Below are 14525 nucleotides of genomic sequence, written 5' to 3'. Positions count from 1 at the left end.
ATAGCAACAAAAAGATAAAATACCTTAAAATAAACTTAAAAATCCATGTGCAAGGACTAAATGAAGAAAACCTTAAAATGCTCCTGAAAAATACAAAAGTATTTGCTTTTTCTTATTAGGTCTTAAATCCATCTAAGATCTATTTTTGCTTGATGTAGGGATCTAATTTTAATTTTTTCTATATGAATAATTAATATATGGGTCCTGAAATAAATGGTCCCTAAACCCCACTGATCTGTAATGCATGAACAATTTTCTCTAAATTAATCTGTAAATTTAATGCAACCAACAGGAAAGTTTTTTAAATGAGGCAAAGTAATTCTGAAGTTCATATGGACAAAATATGTATCTCCAGAATGTTTCTAAAAAAGAAGAATGGAGGCTAGCCACACCAGAGAAAGCTTCAGTGTTTAAAACATTATAATGGCAGAACATGAATAGACAGGCTGATCAATGAAACCATGTAGTAAGTCCAGACATAGTTTTTTGTGCTAATGATGAAAGTGGCATCTCAAATCAATGAAGACAAGAAGGACACTTGGTAAAGAAAAAAATTAACTTGGATCCAAACCCCATGATAACAGGGAAAATTACAAATGGATCAAACATGTATACATAAAAAATAAAGCCACTAAAGTAGTCAAGAAACATGGGAATTTTTTTTTTATAAACTTGGAGTGGACAAGGCAATTCTAACCTGACACAAACCCTGAAGTCTTATAAAACTTTGTCTTAAAATTTCAAATACTATTCATGGCAAAAAAAAAAAAAAAAAGACAAAGCAAAAATTGGAGAAAGTATTGCCACATATCACAAAGAGTTAATTTCCTCAATATAGTTACCTAGGTCCTACAAATTGTGGGGGAAGCATCAAAAAATCCCACAGAAAATTTTGCAAAGGATATGGACAGCTACAGAAAAGGGAATACAAATGTATAGACTTTAATATAGAAAAAACTGCTTAACATTCCCAGAATAAGAGAAAAGCAAATTAAATCCACACTAAGATGAGATGTCAGAGAGCAAAGTTCCAAATGTTTCATTAAAACGCTTGCTGAAGAGGTTGTGGGAAAATAAGCACTCTCTTACATGTCTAAATGTAAGACAGATATATAAATTGATACAACTCTTATAGAGGGCATTGTGATATCTAACAAAATTGGATGTGTGCATTCTCTTTGACCCAGAATTTCCACCTTTGGTGATTTATCCTACAAATATTCTCACATAAATGGAAAGAAGACAAATGTGTTGGTTACCTACGGCAGGACTGTTTAATAGTAAAGAAGTATATACTACTTAAATTTCTATGATGAAGGATCAGTTAAATAAATTGTGACAGGGACTTCCCTGGTGGCGCAGTGGTTAAGAATCCACCTGCCAATGAAGGGGACACGGGTTCGAGCCCTGGTCTGGGAAGATCCCACATGCCGTGGAGTAACTAAGCCCGAGTGCCACGACTGCTGAGCGTAGGCTCTAGAGCCCGCAAGCCACAACTGCTGAAGCCCGCACACCTAGAGCCCGTGCTCCGCAACAAGAGAAGCCACTGCAATGAGAAGCCCGCACACCGCAACGAAGACCCAACGCAGCCAAAAATAAATAAATAAATTAATTAATTAAAAAAAATAAATTGTGACACATTCATGCTAAGAAATACTGTGCAGGTGTAAAATGAATGAGGACACTTTACGTACTGATGTGGAAAGATTCCTAAAATATACTATTAAGTGAAAAAAAAGTAATGTACAGAAAAGTATAATAATTATGTTACCGTTTGCGTAAAAATAACACAAGAAAATATTGATATATTGTACTTGCTTGTATATGTAGTAAATATCTGTGAAAGGACACAAAACAAACTAATAATAGTAGTTCGTCTATGGGGAGGGAAATTGATGGGTTGGAGACAAGGATGAAAGAAAATTCAAAGTCCTTCCTTTTGATTTTTGAAGTATAAAAATTTATTGACTACTGAAATATGAAATTAATAAAATTATAAGATACTTTTATAAGTAATTTATGCAATAAATTTGAAAATAAATATAAAATAGGCAATTCCTTAGGTAAATATAAATTAAATCCCAAAAAAAATGCAAACAGAAAAGGAAATTAAATTGTAATCAGACATCTATCTGTTTGAAAATGCAGCTTGCCAGACTATTTTACAAAAGATATATCTAACCTTCAGGAAACAAATAACTTCTATCTAATATAACAATTCCAGAGATTGGAAAAAGAGATAAAAACCCCACATCCCAACTCATTTTATGATGCTAGTATAACTTTTATACTAAAACCAGACAAAGAGAACAGAAAATTAGAAGCCAGGCTAACTTTGAACTTAATAGGACAAATGCTAAATAAAATATTAGGAAACCCAAACCAGCAATATATATTTTAAATGCCTCATAACCAAATAGGATTTAAACCAGGTATATTTTTAAAAATAAAAATTAGAAAATATGTAAATTACAAAAATATTTTAAGATATAGAGAAAAAATATGTATATATTTAAAATATCACACACACTCTTCAGACAGATTAAAGATCTAAATGTGAAAAGCACATCTTTAAAACATTTAAAGAAAAATATAAAATTCCTTTATTACTTCGGGAGAGAGAGGACTCTCTTACAGTAAATAAAACAAAAAGCAGAGATCATAAAGGAAAATATTGAGAAATTTGACATTAACATTTAAAAAATTCTGTATATGAAAACAGACTAAAGTTTTATAGAAAGCCAGAAACCAAAAAAATATAGTTGTAACACATAACTGCCAAAAGATTGGTATTCAGAATATATTTTAAAAATATGTATTGATCAGTATAAGAAAAGCAAACACACTATAGAAAAATGAACAAAGGATATTAACAGGCATGTAACAGCAGAGGCAGTACAACTGGCCAAAAGACACATGAAAAGTTACTCAGTCGAACTGTTTACCAAGGAAATGCACATTTTAAAAAATATATAAAATTTCTCTTTCAATGAATTAGAAAAAAAAAAGTGTAAAACTACCAGCTGTTGGCAAGAATGTAGGGAACCAGTTTTACTCATTCCCTGTAAGAGTATAAATTAGTACAAGTACTTTGAATCATGATTTGAATACACAGTATCTAGTAATGTTAAATCTGCACACACCCTCTGACCAGATGGTTTCATTTTGGGGTGTAACTGAAAGAACCCCTTGACCTTGTGTACAAAATGACATAGACAAGGAAGTTCTTTGCGGCACTGTTTGTAATATTAAAAAATTAGAAAAGATTTGGATGTTTATCTATAGTGAAATGGATACATTTTTATATACTCATATCATGAAATATTATACAGCAGTTAAAGGAATGTGTTTGATCCATGTGTACCCATATGAATTAAATTGAAAATATAATGTTTAATTTAAAAATCAACACACGTATGATCCCCTTGATGTCAAATGTTAAAACACATAAAATAACACTATAGGTTGTCTATGCACACATATATGATAAAAATTAAACACATGGACAAAATGGGAACACACCCTTCTACTGTGGTTGCCTCTGCCGAGTGAGGGAGGACCAGAAAGCTGAGGGAGGGGTGGGCTTTAACTGTATCTGTAATGTCTTATTTTGTTAAAGAATGTTATGACCAAATGTTACTATTGATATTTACGATATCTGGGTTGTGGGTATGGGAAGGTTTGCTACAAAATTCCCCATTCTAGCCTTTGTAGGGAGGTCAGACACTTGCCCTGTTCTGGTTTCCTCTCAGATGTAGAACCTCACGTAGAAACTGCCCAGCCCAGAGATTCGGGCCATATTACCTGTGACCAGCTTGCTTACTGTGGACCTACTTGTCGACTTTCCTTCTCCACTTCTGCCTGCCTGTCATCACATCTTCTTTGTCCATTCTGCACCCACTAATGTATAATGTCATCATGCCAGGCAGATATTGCATTTGCTGCCATGCTCCATGTCCTCGCAGCCAGTGAGGCCGGGCCAGACCTCCAGCCTCTGTCCCCACCACCACCTGAGGCTGGTCTGTGTCCCTCGTGCTCAGCCTATCCCCCAGCTACTAACTGGACCATCCCTGTGTCCTGAGCCATTACTGGCACTGAGTTTTGAGATACAGAACTGATTCTTTCTCGCTCATATTTCTAGATTTCCTCAACATCCGACATCAGGTCATAATGACACATATACTTCTTACTTACTTTCTAGTTCTGACTGTACATTTACCCACAGTTGATATTTACCGTCAGTTGGAAATTTAAACTATACGCAGTTTTGTTTTGTTTTGACCTAGATGAGCAGTTTTGATCTGAGTTTGATATTTTGGCTACTCCACTCTTCCTTTTGTTCCCAAAGAACGAAAGTGCAGCCCCGTGTATTTTTCTATATCTGTGTTTTTCATGAGTCTAAGCTAAGCTCAGGAGGGCAGACTATATATTGGATTGTCATTGATGCTAAGGTATACAGGCAATTCAAACAGAGACTCTTCTGGCAGAATGCACTTCAGAGTGAATGAAGGAGTTTTAGTATGTTAGAGCTGAAATCATTTCAGGAGAAAGACATTTCTGAAATTACGGTGAAAATCAATGAAAAACACGATTTGATACAAAGATATCTAGTTTACGACATAGAAAATGTGTAGTAGAGATGAAGTTGTAACAATATTTTAGAACTAAAAAAACAAAACCAGCAAGTAATACAACTTTTTAGTTGGGTAAAGTCTTTATAATGTGCCTCTCACAGAAATTTTGAAAATATTCACAAATAAATTGAATTACCTCTTGTCTCAAAAGACGTTCTGCCTGATTTCTGGTGATATTTCTATGGTACCACCTGTAAAAGTAATAAAAATAATTTTTAAATGTTATATTCCATTTCTTTCCAGAAAAAAAAAAAAAACAAAAAACCCAAGCTGCTCCATTTCCTTCATTTTTAAAAAACTTTCTCCAGAACTGATTTTAGAAAACAGAGTGATTTTTAACTCAGATAAACAATAACGTACTGTAATGTGTCAGTTAGTTTAATACAGTTTTATTGATTGCAAGCCAAGATCTCACTTATTCTATCACATCTCAATTCAACTTTCTGACACACACTTATAATTTTGAATGATTTAACCTCCTGAAAATTTCCATAAAAGGTATGTGGTTAGGAAGTCATCATCTTCAATTAACACCTTATGGAGCTTTGGTTAAACAAACTAAAAAATAGCCATTTCTTTCCCCTCAGGAACATCTTGTTTACATGCTTACATATGTGTTATGTTACCTTTCTGAACTTAAAACTCATACTAACTTATTTGACTCTCCTAAGTTTGTTACCTTGCGGTAAAGTCAGTGGTTTGATAGAGTAAACAGAACCAATATACAAATCATCCTGCCCCACTCCCTCACGGGTCTCATCGAGCTCCTCCTTCTCCCCTCGCTCACTAAGCTTGGGCCACACTGGGAATCTTTCCTGGCTCAAACTCACCAAGCCCTTTTCCACCTCCGACCTTGCTGTTATCTCTGCATGAACCCATCATTAAATGACTTTAAAATACCAGAGCTACACACAGTAATCATAATTAAGTAACACTGTAATTTAAACATATGGTTTGGTATAACAACACAATCAGTAGGCAAATGTGGTACAGGAAAGAGAGAGGAAACGGTAGAATAAAGGAGAGAGACAGAAAAATGGAAAAGCTTTCATTTCAAAACAAGATTTTAAAAAGGAGTTAACCTAACATTACCAGAAATAATATTTTTGTGGACAGTGGAAGGAAGAGTGCATATATAACGATGCATTAAGTCAAGTGGGGGGAGCCCAAAGGTGGCTGATTGAAACTCATACCTGCCTTGGAGGATGGAACCTATATCATGTGGACTTCCCCTAACCTTCAATAGTAGAAAGTTGCCACTAAATTAGAAGGGTCAGGTTCTTTAAACACTAATGCCCTCAAATTGAAAACAGTCTTTTAAAAAGATGAACCACAGAGAATAGGGGATGATTACAGATGATTCTAATCAAAGTAATATGACTATATGACTACTTACTGCTACTGGAAACAAGAGTAACTGTGATGTTAAACGGTGCATATCATTCAGTACTTTTTAATGACTATTCATATTGTGGAAGGGAATTTCAAGATGAGTCTGAGACCTCTTGCTGTAGAAAGAAGAAATTCTTTCAAAATAAATGAGGCAGATTTAAAGACACAGGGAACCAATTTAATGGGCCCCCCACTGGCTAAGTTCTGAAATATGGGTGCTAAAAGGAAAATGATGATTATAGCTCACTGAAATAACTGAAGCTGTAAAAAGCCAAGACTGCATAATGATACTCAAAAGGGGAGAGATTAACATAAATTGATTTTTTTCTAAATAATGTTTTTTACCTGCTATTGTGTTGGTGTTAATTTTGTTGCTTTGTACTTATTTATTATAGTGATAAATAAAATAAATATATTAATTTTGACTAAATATAAATTAAAAATCCATCCATGTGGAAGTCATACTTAGAATGACTTCAAAGTAGTAACAAAATAGCCAGATAGAAGTATATGATGAATTTAAGACCCTTTAAAATAATGCAGAATTCCATCTGCATTATTATAATGATATATGTAAGGCAGGAAAAGATAGGATGAATGCAATTTAGAGGAGGTGGGAGCATGGTATTTCAGAATTTCATCTCTTTAAATCAGTTGGTAAAAGTTAGAAGAGTTTTTGTTCTGTTTTGCTTTTTTCAAATAGGTAAGGCTGTAACTCCTTTACTGAGACAACACTGATTATAAAACTAATATTGAGGGGCTTCCCTGGTGGCACAGTGGTTAAGAATCCACATGCCAATGCAGGGGGACACAGGTTCGAGCCCTGGTCTGGGAAGATCCCACATGCTGTGGAGCAACTAAGTCCGTGTGCCACAACTGAGCCCGTGCTCTACAGCCTGTGAGCCACAACTGCTGAAGCCCACACACCTAGAGCCCCTGCTCTGCAACAAGAGAAACCACCGCAATGAGAAGGTTGTGCACCACAACGAAGAGCAGCCCCCGCTCGCCGCAACTAGAGAAAGCCCACTCACAGCAATGAAGACCCAACGCAGCCAAAAATAAATAAATAGTAAATACATTTAAAAAAATTTTTTAAAAAACTAATATTGAATGATTTCATTGGAAGCCCCAATACACAGGATTGTGGTGGGCCTTCTATTGACATATTAAAAAAAATCCTGGCTCAAGCTCACCAGGATTAGACTCACAGTACGTCCAACTATGGTTGAGTACAACCATCTTATATATATGTAAGCCTCCCATGTGCCAGTCTTAGATTTCTGATCAATAAGTAACAGTATTGTGGTCTTGAGTTTTAGCCCTAGAAACCCTATTAGATCTGAGAAGGTTAAGCACTTCACTTAGTGAATCTGCTTCACTTAGTGACTTTCTAACCCTGAGAAGGTTAAGCACTCAGTGTAGAGACAATTAGATAAATCAGACTCATATTTCCACAGCTCAGGATAATCAATGTTTGCTATTTAAAATATCTATAATTTTAAGAGAATCTGGCATATCAGGTTTTTGTCTTTGATTTAAAATTTATAATTAATCTTAAACTTGTTATTTGAAGTTTGAGGGAATTTAACCAATTTTTAAAATAACATTCATATGGTTAAGAGAACTCGATTTACCACATATATCTGTTTAACTTATTACACTTCCAGGATCATGTAAGGACTTATAAAGGGCTATTACAATTGCAAATTTGCCCTGTCAGGCATGTGAAGTACAATACTTAAAAAGAAAACTGAATTTATTCAGTTTATCAATGCAAGTTAGATGGTCCCAGAAATTTAATTAACTGAGCTTATAAATAGGATGGATTGTTTAAAGACATTTCGTATGTTGAGTATGAATTAAGGTGATTGTTCTTAATTTTTTTAGACTTACGCGTAGTATATCAAGACTTACAAGTTAAATCTGAAGGCTTACTGAAAACCAGGGTTTTACGTTGTAATGTTGATAATCTGGATATTAATTTCAAACCAAAGTAGCCATAAATATTTCTCTGAATAAAGGTTCCCCCGAAATGTCAGAAGCCCATGTGGACACAGCATTCCTTCTCCCCTCGGCCCCTAACTCCCTCCTGCCCCCTTTAGGCATTAAAGTCACTTCCTCAGAAAGGTCTTCCCCACCCAACACGCTCATTTAAATTATATCCCCTTCCCTCTCCCTGTGCCCCATACTGTTCCTTCATAATATCACAATTTAAAATGATATATTTATTTGTGAATTCGGGGTTGTTTAATGTCTATTTTCCCATGAAGCTGTAAGTTGCGCGAAGGCAGGGACTGCTTCTGTGTATTCTATATTGTGTTTCCAAGGCCTGGAACAGCTAACATCTGGTACATCCTAAGTGCACAATAGAAAAGACTGAACAAATAAATTGACTGGAGGACTGAAGTATCTATGAATGTGGTACACCTGTAATACTAGGCAAGGTGGACCAAACTGTAAATGCCTTCCCTGTTCATTTCACAGTTCAAGACGGGTTTGAGCCCTGGTCCAGGAAGATCCCACATGCCACGGAGCAACTGGGCCCCTGCACCACAACTACTGAGCCTGTGCTCTAGAGGCCGCGTGCCACAACTACTGAAGCCCGCGGGCCTAGAAGCCGTGCTCTGCAACAAGAGAAGCCACCACAGTGAGAAGCCCGCGCACAACGAAGAGTAGCCCGCTCCCTCCCTCCCTGCAACTAGAGAAAGCCCTCGCGCAGCAACAAAAACCCAATGCAGCCAAAAATAAATAAAAATAAATAAATTTAACATCTCAACCTTAGTTTCTGATCTGCAGAATGAGGGGCAGAATGATCTGCAGAGTGATTGCTAAGATTTCCATCTTGTAAACCTATAAGGGTAACAAGAATGTATTTCTAAGCAGAACTCTAGTAACATACCAAAAGTTCTTCCAAACTACAACATTAGCCAACTTCTCATCTTGATATCTAAAACATTTCAAAACATGAGCCAAATACAGTAATGTGTCTATATAGTAAGTCTAATTTCATTTATGCACAATTAATGCCATTTTTAATTTTTTAAAATTTTTTGGCCACGCTGCATGGCATGAGGGATCTTAGTACCCTGACCAGGGATCGAACCCATGCCCCTTGCAGTGTAAGTGCAGAGTCTTAACCACTGGACCGCCAGGGAAGTCCCCATTTTTTAAATAATAACTTTTCCATTTAGGACATGCATTAAAACAAGTGCAAGACGAGTGTTTGGTTTCATATTGTCATTGTTAAAAATTTTTTCAATTGGCCGTACAAAACAAAAGTGATTTTAAGAAAAAGAAGTTTCTGCATCAACCATTATAAGGGTCAAAGATCTCTTAGGCTAAAGCTGCCAACCGTGTTACTTTCTTTTCCTTACTTTGGTCTTACAGAACAAAAACGCTATGTATACTTATAAGCTGCCCAAATGTACATAATTTTCACAGATTAACCATAGGACATACTTTGGAGGACACTTACTCATATATTTCTAAGTTGGTTGGTTTGTTTTCAGTCACATAGTTGCTTGGAATTAAGCCTTCATTCCTACAAAGATAAAGCAAAAATCAAAATGCTTGGCACATCTGTGGCATTATTGTGGCAAAAATCCTTTTAAAAACCTCAAGGATGCAGGGGAAAATCAAATTCATTTGACTAATTAAATTGTTGAAAGAAGAAAGAAAAGTTTTTTCATTTCAACTAAAATCTCTGCATGATAAATACTAAGTTTCTGACTTATAACGTGAATAGTTTAAGACGTTTTCTGACAAAAATCTTTGCAAAGAGGAAAAGGTGTACTTACGTGATCACTGGGACATCATAGTGACTAGATTAAAAACATACCAATTACAAAGATATTGACTTAATTCTTTTTAATTGCCACAGAGTATTCCACAGAATAGATATTCTAGTTTAGCCATGCCCCTATTACAGCAAAGCTGGAAAGAAATACTTGAACAAGCCTTCTTGTGTACAAGTAAAAGTATTTCTCTAAGACAGATACCAAGCAGGGAAACTGCTGGGTCACGGAGTATGTGCATCTTTCAGTAGATACAGTAAATTGCTGTTGAAGGGAAATGTACCAATTTATACACTCATCGGCAGGGGAGGGGTTTCTCTTTTCCTATACCTTCGCCAATGAAATCTGAAATTTAAAATTATGAAAAGATCTCCAAGACATGTTATTGAGGAATACAAAAGTTGCAGAGCAATGTATAAAGTATGGTCAGATTTAGGTAAATTATATCTGCAAGTAATACCATATGTTTCAATATGTGCATGAGAGTGCATTGAGAATGATCTGGACAAGTACTCACTAAATGAATAATGGTGCTTCCTTTTGGGAAAGAGACTGGGTTTGGAGGTGTGGCAAAGCAGAATTTGGGTACTATTTATCATGTTTGAATACTAAAAAAAAAAAACTATATTCAGTTATTAACTTTGAAGTTAAAAATTGTTGTTGTTTCTCTTTAAGTCTGAGTCATGCCAATAGCCCACCTGCAGCAGTAGCTAATTACACAGCCCTGAACCTACTAACTTACTGTGATCACTGGGACATCATACCTCTTTTCCCACTGAAAAGTCTCCATCACATGTTGAGACTCAATCAAGAGCTGGTAACACAGCCAAATCATCAGGAAAATATAAATAAAGAGGTACGTATGTACTTCTGATGCTTAGACACTTATAATCTCCAAATCTTGACAAGGATCAGAAATCAATGCCAGCATTCTCTCCCAGAAAGCTCACATACTCCTCAGAATTCTTCTCTACCCAGGACTCCAGTCTGGCATTAGTAATCTATTGCAACTGACACAAAGAAGTCTTATTGCATCCCAGGGTCTTTTTTCTTTCCAATTTAATTCAGAAACTACTGCAATGTTTACTTCCAAAACTAGTCATTGTAGAAATATGAAAATGAATAAGATACTGTTTCTGTTTCTGTCTTAGAGCTTAACAGGAAAAAAATTCAAATTGCCAAAGAAAGCATAAATTAGAATAAGAACTTGTATGGTAGGAACTATCATTCCCATTTTACAAATAAAGAAACAAAAATTCATTAAAAATAGAACTACCATATGATCCAGCAATTCTGCTTCTAGGTATTTGTCTGAAGAAAATGAAAACACTAACTCAAAAAGATATACGCACCCCCATGTTCATTGCAGCACTATTTACAATAGCCAAGATGTGGAAACAACCTAAGTATCCACTGATGGATGAGTGGATAAAGAAAATGTGGTATATATCTCTACAATGGAATATTATTCAGCCATAAAAAGAAGAAAATCTTGTCATTTACAACAACATGGATGGACCTGGAGAGCACTATGCCAAGTGAAGTAAGTCAGACAAAGACAAATACTATATGGTCTCACTTACATGTGAACTCTTTTAAAAAATGAAAAATTGAAGAAACAAACAAACAAGCTCATAGATAGAACAGATTGGCAGTTGCCAGAAGCAGGGGTGGGTGGGGGTGAAGTAGGTGAAGGGGATCAGAAGGTATAAAACTCCCATTACAGAATAAATGTCTCGGGGATATAATGTATAGAATGGTGACTGTAGTTAATAGTACCATATTGCACGTTTGAAAGTTGCTAAGAGAATAAAAGTTCGTAAAAGTTCCCATCACAAGAAAAAAAATCTGTAACTATGTATGGTGATGAATGTTAACTAGACTTGTAGTGAGTATTTCATAATATATACAAATATTGAATCATTATGTTGTATACTTAAAACTAATATAATGTTATATGTCAATTATAACTGAGAAGAAAGAGAGAAATGAAGGAAAGGAGGGAGGGAAACAGAGAGGGTAAGTGACTTGCCCAAGGACACACAACAGTACACGGCAACATCAGGATATAAAGCCACATGTACCTAGTTTGGAGAGTCTGCCTGAAATCATGGTGCTATAATGCTCTTTCATACAGATGGGGAGGTGTGGGAACAGCTTCTGTTTCATTTACGAGGAAGAATTATAAACCTGGATTAAATGAGCCACTAAACGGAGTCTATGTCATGCTTCAGAAGTCTTCAGAGAATGATAGATGAGAGATTTGGTAAAGACTAAGCCATCAGTCTTACCCCAAGCGGTCTCTTGCCTTCCACCAGTGAGGATTACACTTCTCCAAGATCAGGTATTCCTCTGCTCTCTTTAAGGCTAAATCACAGGGCTCTCTGGGCAGGAAATCATACAGTGCCTTGACTTGGATCTTCTCTTCAGCAAACTCAGAGGCTGGGAGGGGAGGCAGCGGCTTGCGTTTTGATGGCTGCACTCGGCCCCTGTTGGACTGTAAAAACTAAAGAGTGAGTCGTGCTATTGTTTTAGTGATCTGTACTAAAAAAGAATTGGGATAGAGCATATTTGCCTGCCCCCTCACTTCTCCCAGCCAGCTGCACCAAAGCAGAAGCCCAGGTGGGATAAACGTAGGAAATGACTAACTATAGAACAACTTCCAGATCCAGCAACACACTCAACATTTTGTAAATTCTCAAGATCACCAATTCTCTTGCCAGCATTGCACTGAATTTTTTTCATGTCACAATTCTTAAAATTGTATTTCCTCCTTAATAGTTTCACTTCAAGGATTTTTCTCTCTTGGAAAAAGAAAAACCGCTCTTCCCTTTCGTGTGCTGTAAGCTTGTGTTTGGGCTTATCACACTTCCCAAGAAAACTGATTCTCCGCCACTGAACTGAAAATTAATCCTGGCCTCAAAATGGCAGTAGCCAGAATACATTTTTTCCCAATTTCAGTTCTGCCAAAATATAGCAGAGTAGTCTATTTTAACTGTTTTTGTTTGTTGGTTGGTTGGTTGGTTTTTGTCTTTCACTTTCTTCTAGGACATCGATTCACTAAATGTTTACTGAGAACTCATTATGTGCCAACCACGATACTAGGTTCTGGGCATGGCAGCAAACGGTACCTCATGAGGCTCAGACCCTAAAAATGCCACCGTCCTCTACCCCTTCACCCCCATCAAAACGATACTCACTTGCTTCTTACTTGGCAATTCACTGAACCATGGTCTGCGACGCTGCGTGTATTTTTCTGAAAGTTCTTCATCTTTGCTAAGGCTTATTTGTGTCCTCACTTGTCTGACATTGAAAAATAATCATGTTACAAATGATTATTTGTACTTAAGTTATCTATGAATCTACTAGATTACCACAAACTAGTAGAAAAATCTCCTTCCTATTGTTTTTTTTTTAGAAGACTTCCAAACTCCATTTCCTTGGACAAGGTACTACCTCTCAGAACTTCATTTTTTTAAATCTGGGAACTAGAGATGCTAAGAGCGTATAGAGTTGTTATGAAATAAAATTGAGAAAACACATATCATGTGCCCAATACGGAGTCTGGTGCATATTAAGGGCGTACAATTATAATCATGATAATGAAGATCCTACTCTGTCAGGCACAGTGTTTATCATTTTATATGCATCACCTCATTCGATGGTATCTATTGTTATAAGTAGACATGGTGTAGCGATAAGAACATGAGTTTAGATCCTAGATCTGCCATTTTCACAGTGTGGCCTTGGGTAAGCAATCTAACCTAAGCCTCAATTTCCTCATCTGTATAATGGGGACTGTAAAAAAAAAAAAAGGGTGGTTTTGAGAGTTACTTGAGCTAAAATATGCAAACTTCTTAGCACAGTCTGACATGTAGAACACTCCCATTAAATGTTGGCTCTTATTATTATCATGGTGTGCTGGATTTTATCCTTATACATCATTTGCTGGGCACCAAAGTGTAAAACACACTGATAGTTTCGGGGAGATACTCAAATAAACAAGACAGGATTCTTGCCCTTAAAAGGTAAAAATTACAGAGTGAAACACAGATATACAAATAGCATACATGAAATAAGTATTAAATAAAGAACCAAGCCGCGTGCTCTGGGAACACAATGGAAGGAGCAACTAAATCCAAGAGGATCAAGGAAGCATCACAGACCTGACATTTGACCTATAGCTAGCTTTAAATGAATGGCCATTCAACAGGAAGAAAATGGGAGTAGGGTTTCCCAGGCAGAGGCAACAGCAGATACAAAGAGACGTGGAGACTCGACAGACAATAAGGAAAAGGAATGAATTAATTTCCAAGAGGTTGCCCTCGGAAGAAGACTTACCGCTTCTGCACGGAACAGCAACAGCAGAAAATCGACTGGATGGTATTATCTGAAAAGCAGATCATTCTCAACTGTTAGAAAGCCGTGAGTCCATGATATTGGATAGTGGAGGCTGCTGGTGCTAGTTCAAAGGAGGAAATCCCTGAGGGTACAGGTGACAGAAAGTATTGCAAAGCATATGCAAAGTCTTGACCGTGCCCTTCTTCACTAGTAGATGAAAAACTGTCACTAACACAAAAAGAAGTTACTGGCACCCCGGCCACTGTGGTTTCCCTTCTCAGGCTCTTGTTCCTGGGTCTGGTTTCATGCATTTCCTCAGTCTGTGAATGATAAATGACCATTGTATTCCTCTTTACCTTGATCA

The 14525-nt window shown here is 36.4% G+C and overlaps 1 protein-coding gene across 1 annotated transcript in view; it reads right to left on the bottom strand.

Annotated features, from left to right (window-relative positions):
* The window catches only part of TXK (TXK tyrosine kinase), a 47525-nt gene extending 33299 nt beyond the window's left edge, over positions 1-14226 (bottom strand). The window contains exons 1-5 of the mRNA XM_036853258.1: positions 14162-14226; positions 13021-13123; positions 12112-12317; positions 9502-9567; positions 4771-4825 (exon numbers count right to left, since the gene is read on the bottom strand). Coding sequence (XP_036709153.1) covers positions 4771-4825; positions 9502-9567; positions 12112-12317; positions 13021-13123; positions 14162-14226 — 495 coding nt within the window. The remainder of the gene's footprint in view (positions 1-4770; positions 4826-9501; positions 9568-12111; positions 12318-13020; positions 13124-14161) is intronic.
* Positions 14227-14525: the final 299 nt, after the last annotated feature.

The sequence above is a fragment of the Balaenoptera musculus genome, chromosome 5 (assembly GCF_009873245.2).
Source record: "Balaenoptera musculus isolate JJ_BM4_2016_0621 chromosome 5, mBalMus1.pri.v3, whole genome shotgun sequence".
Lineage (NCBI taxonomy): Eukaryota > Metazoa > Chordata > Mammalia > Artiodactyla > Balaenopteridae > Balaenoptera > Balaenoptera musculus.
The sequence above is the reverse complement of the archived record's forward strand: the minus strand, read 5'-3'. Positions and strand labels throughout refer to the sequence as shown.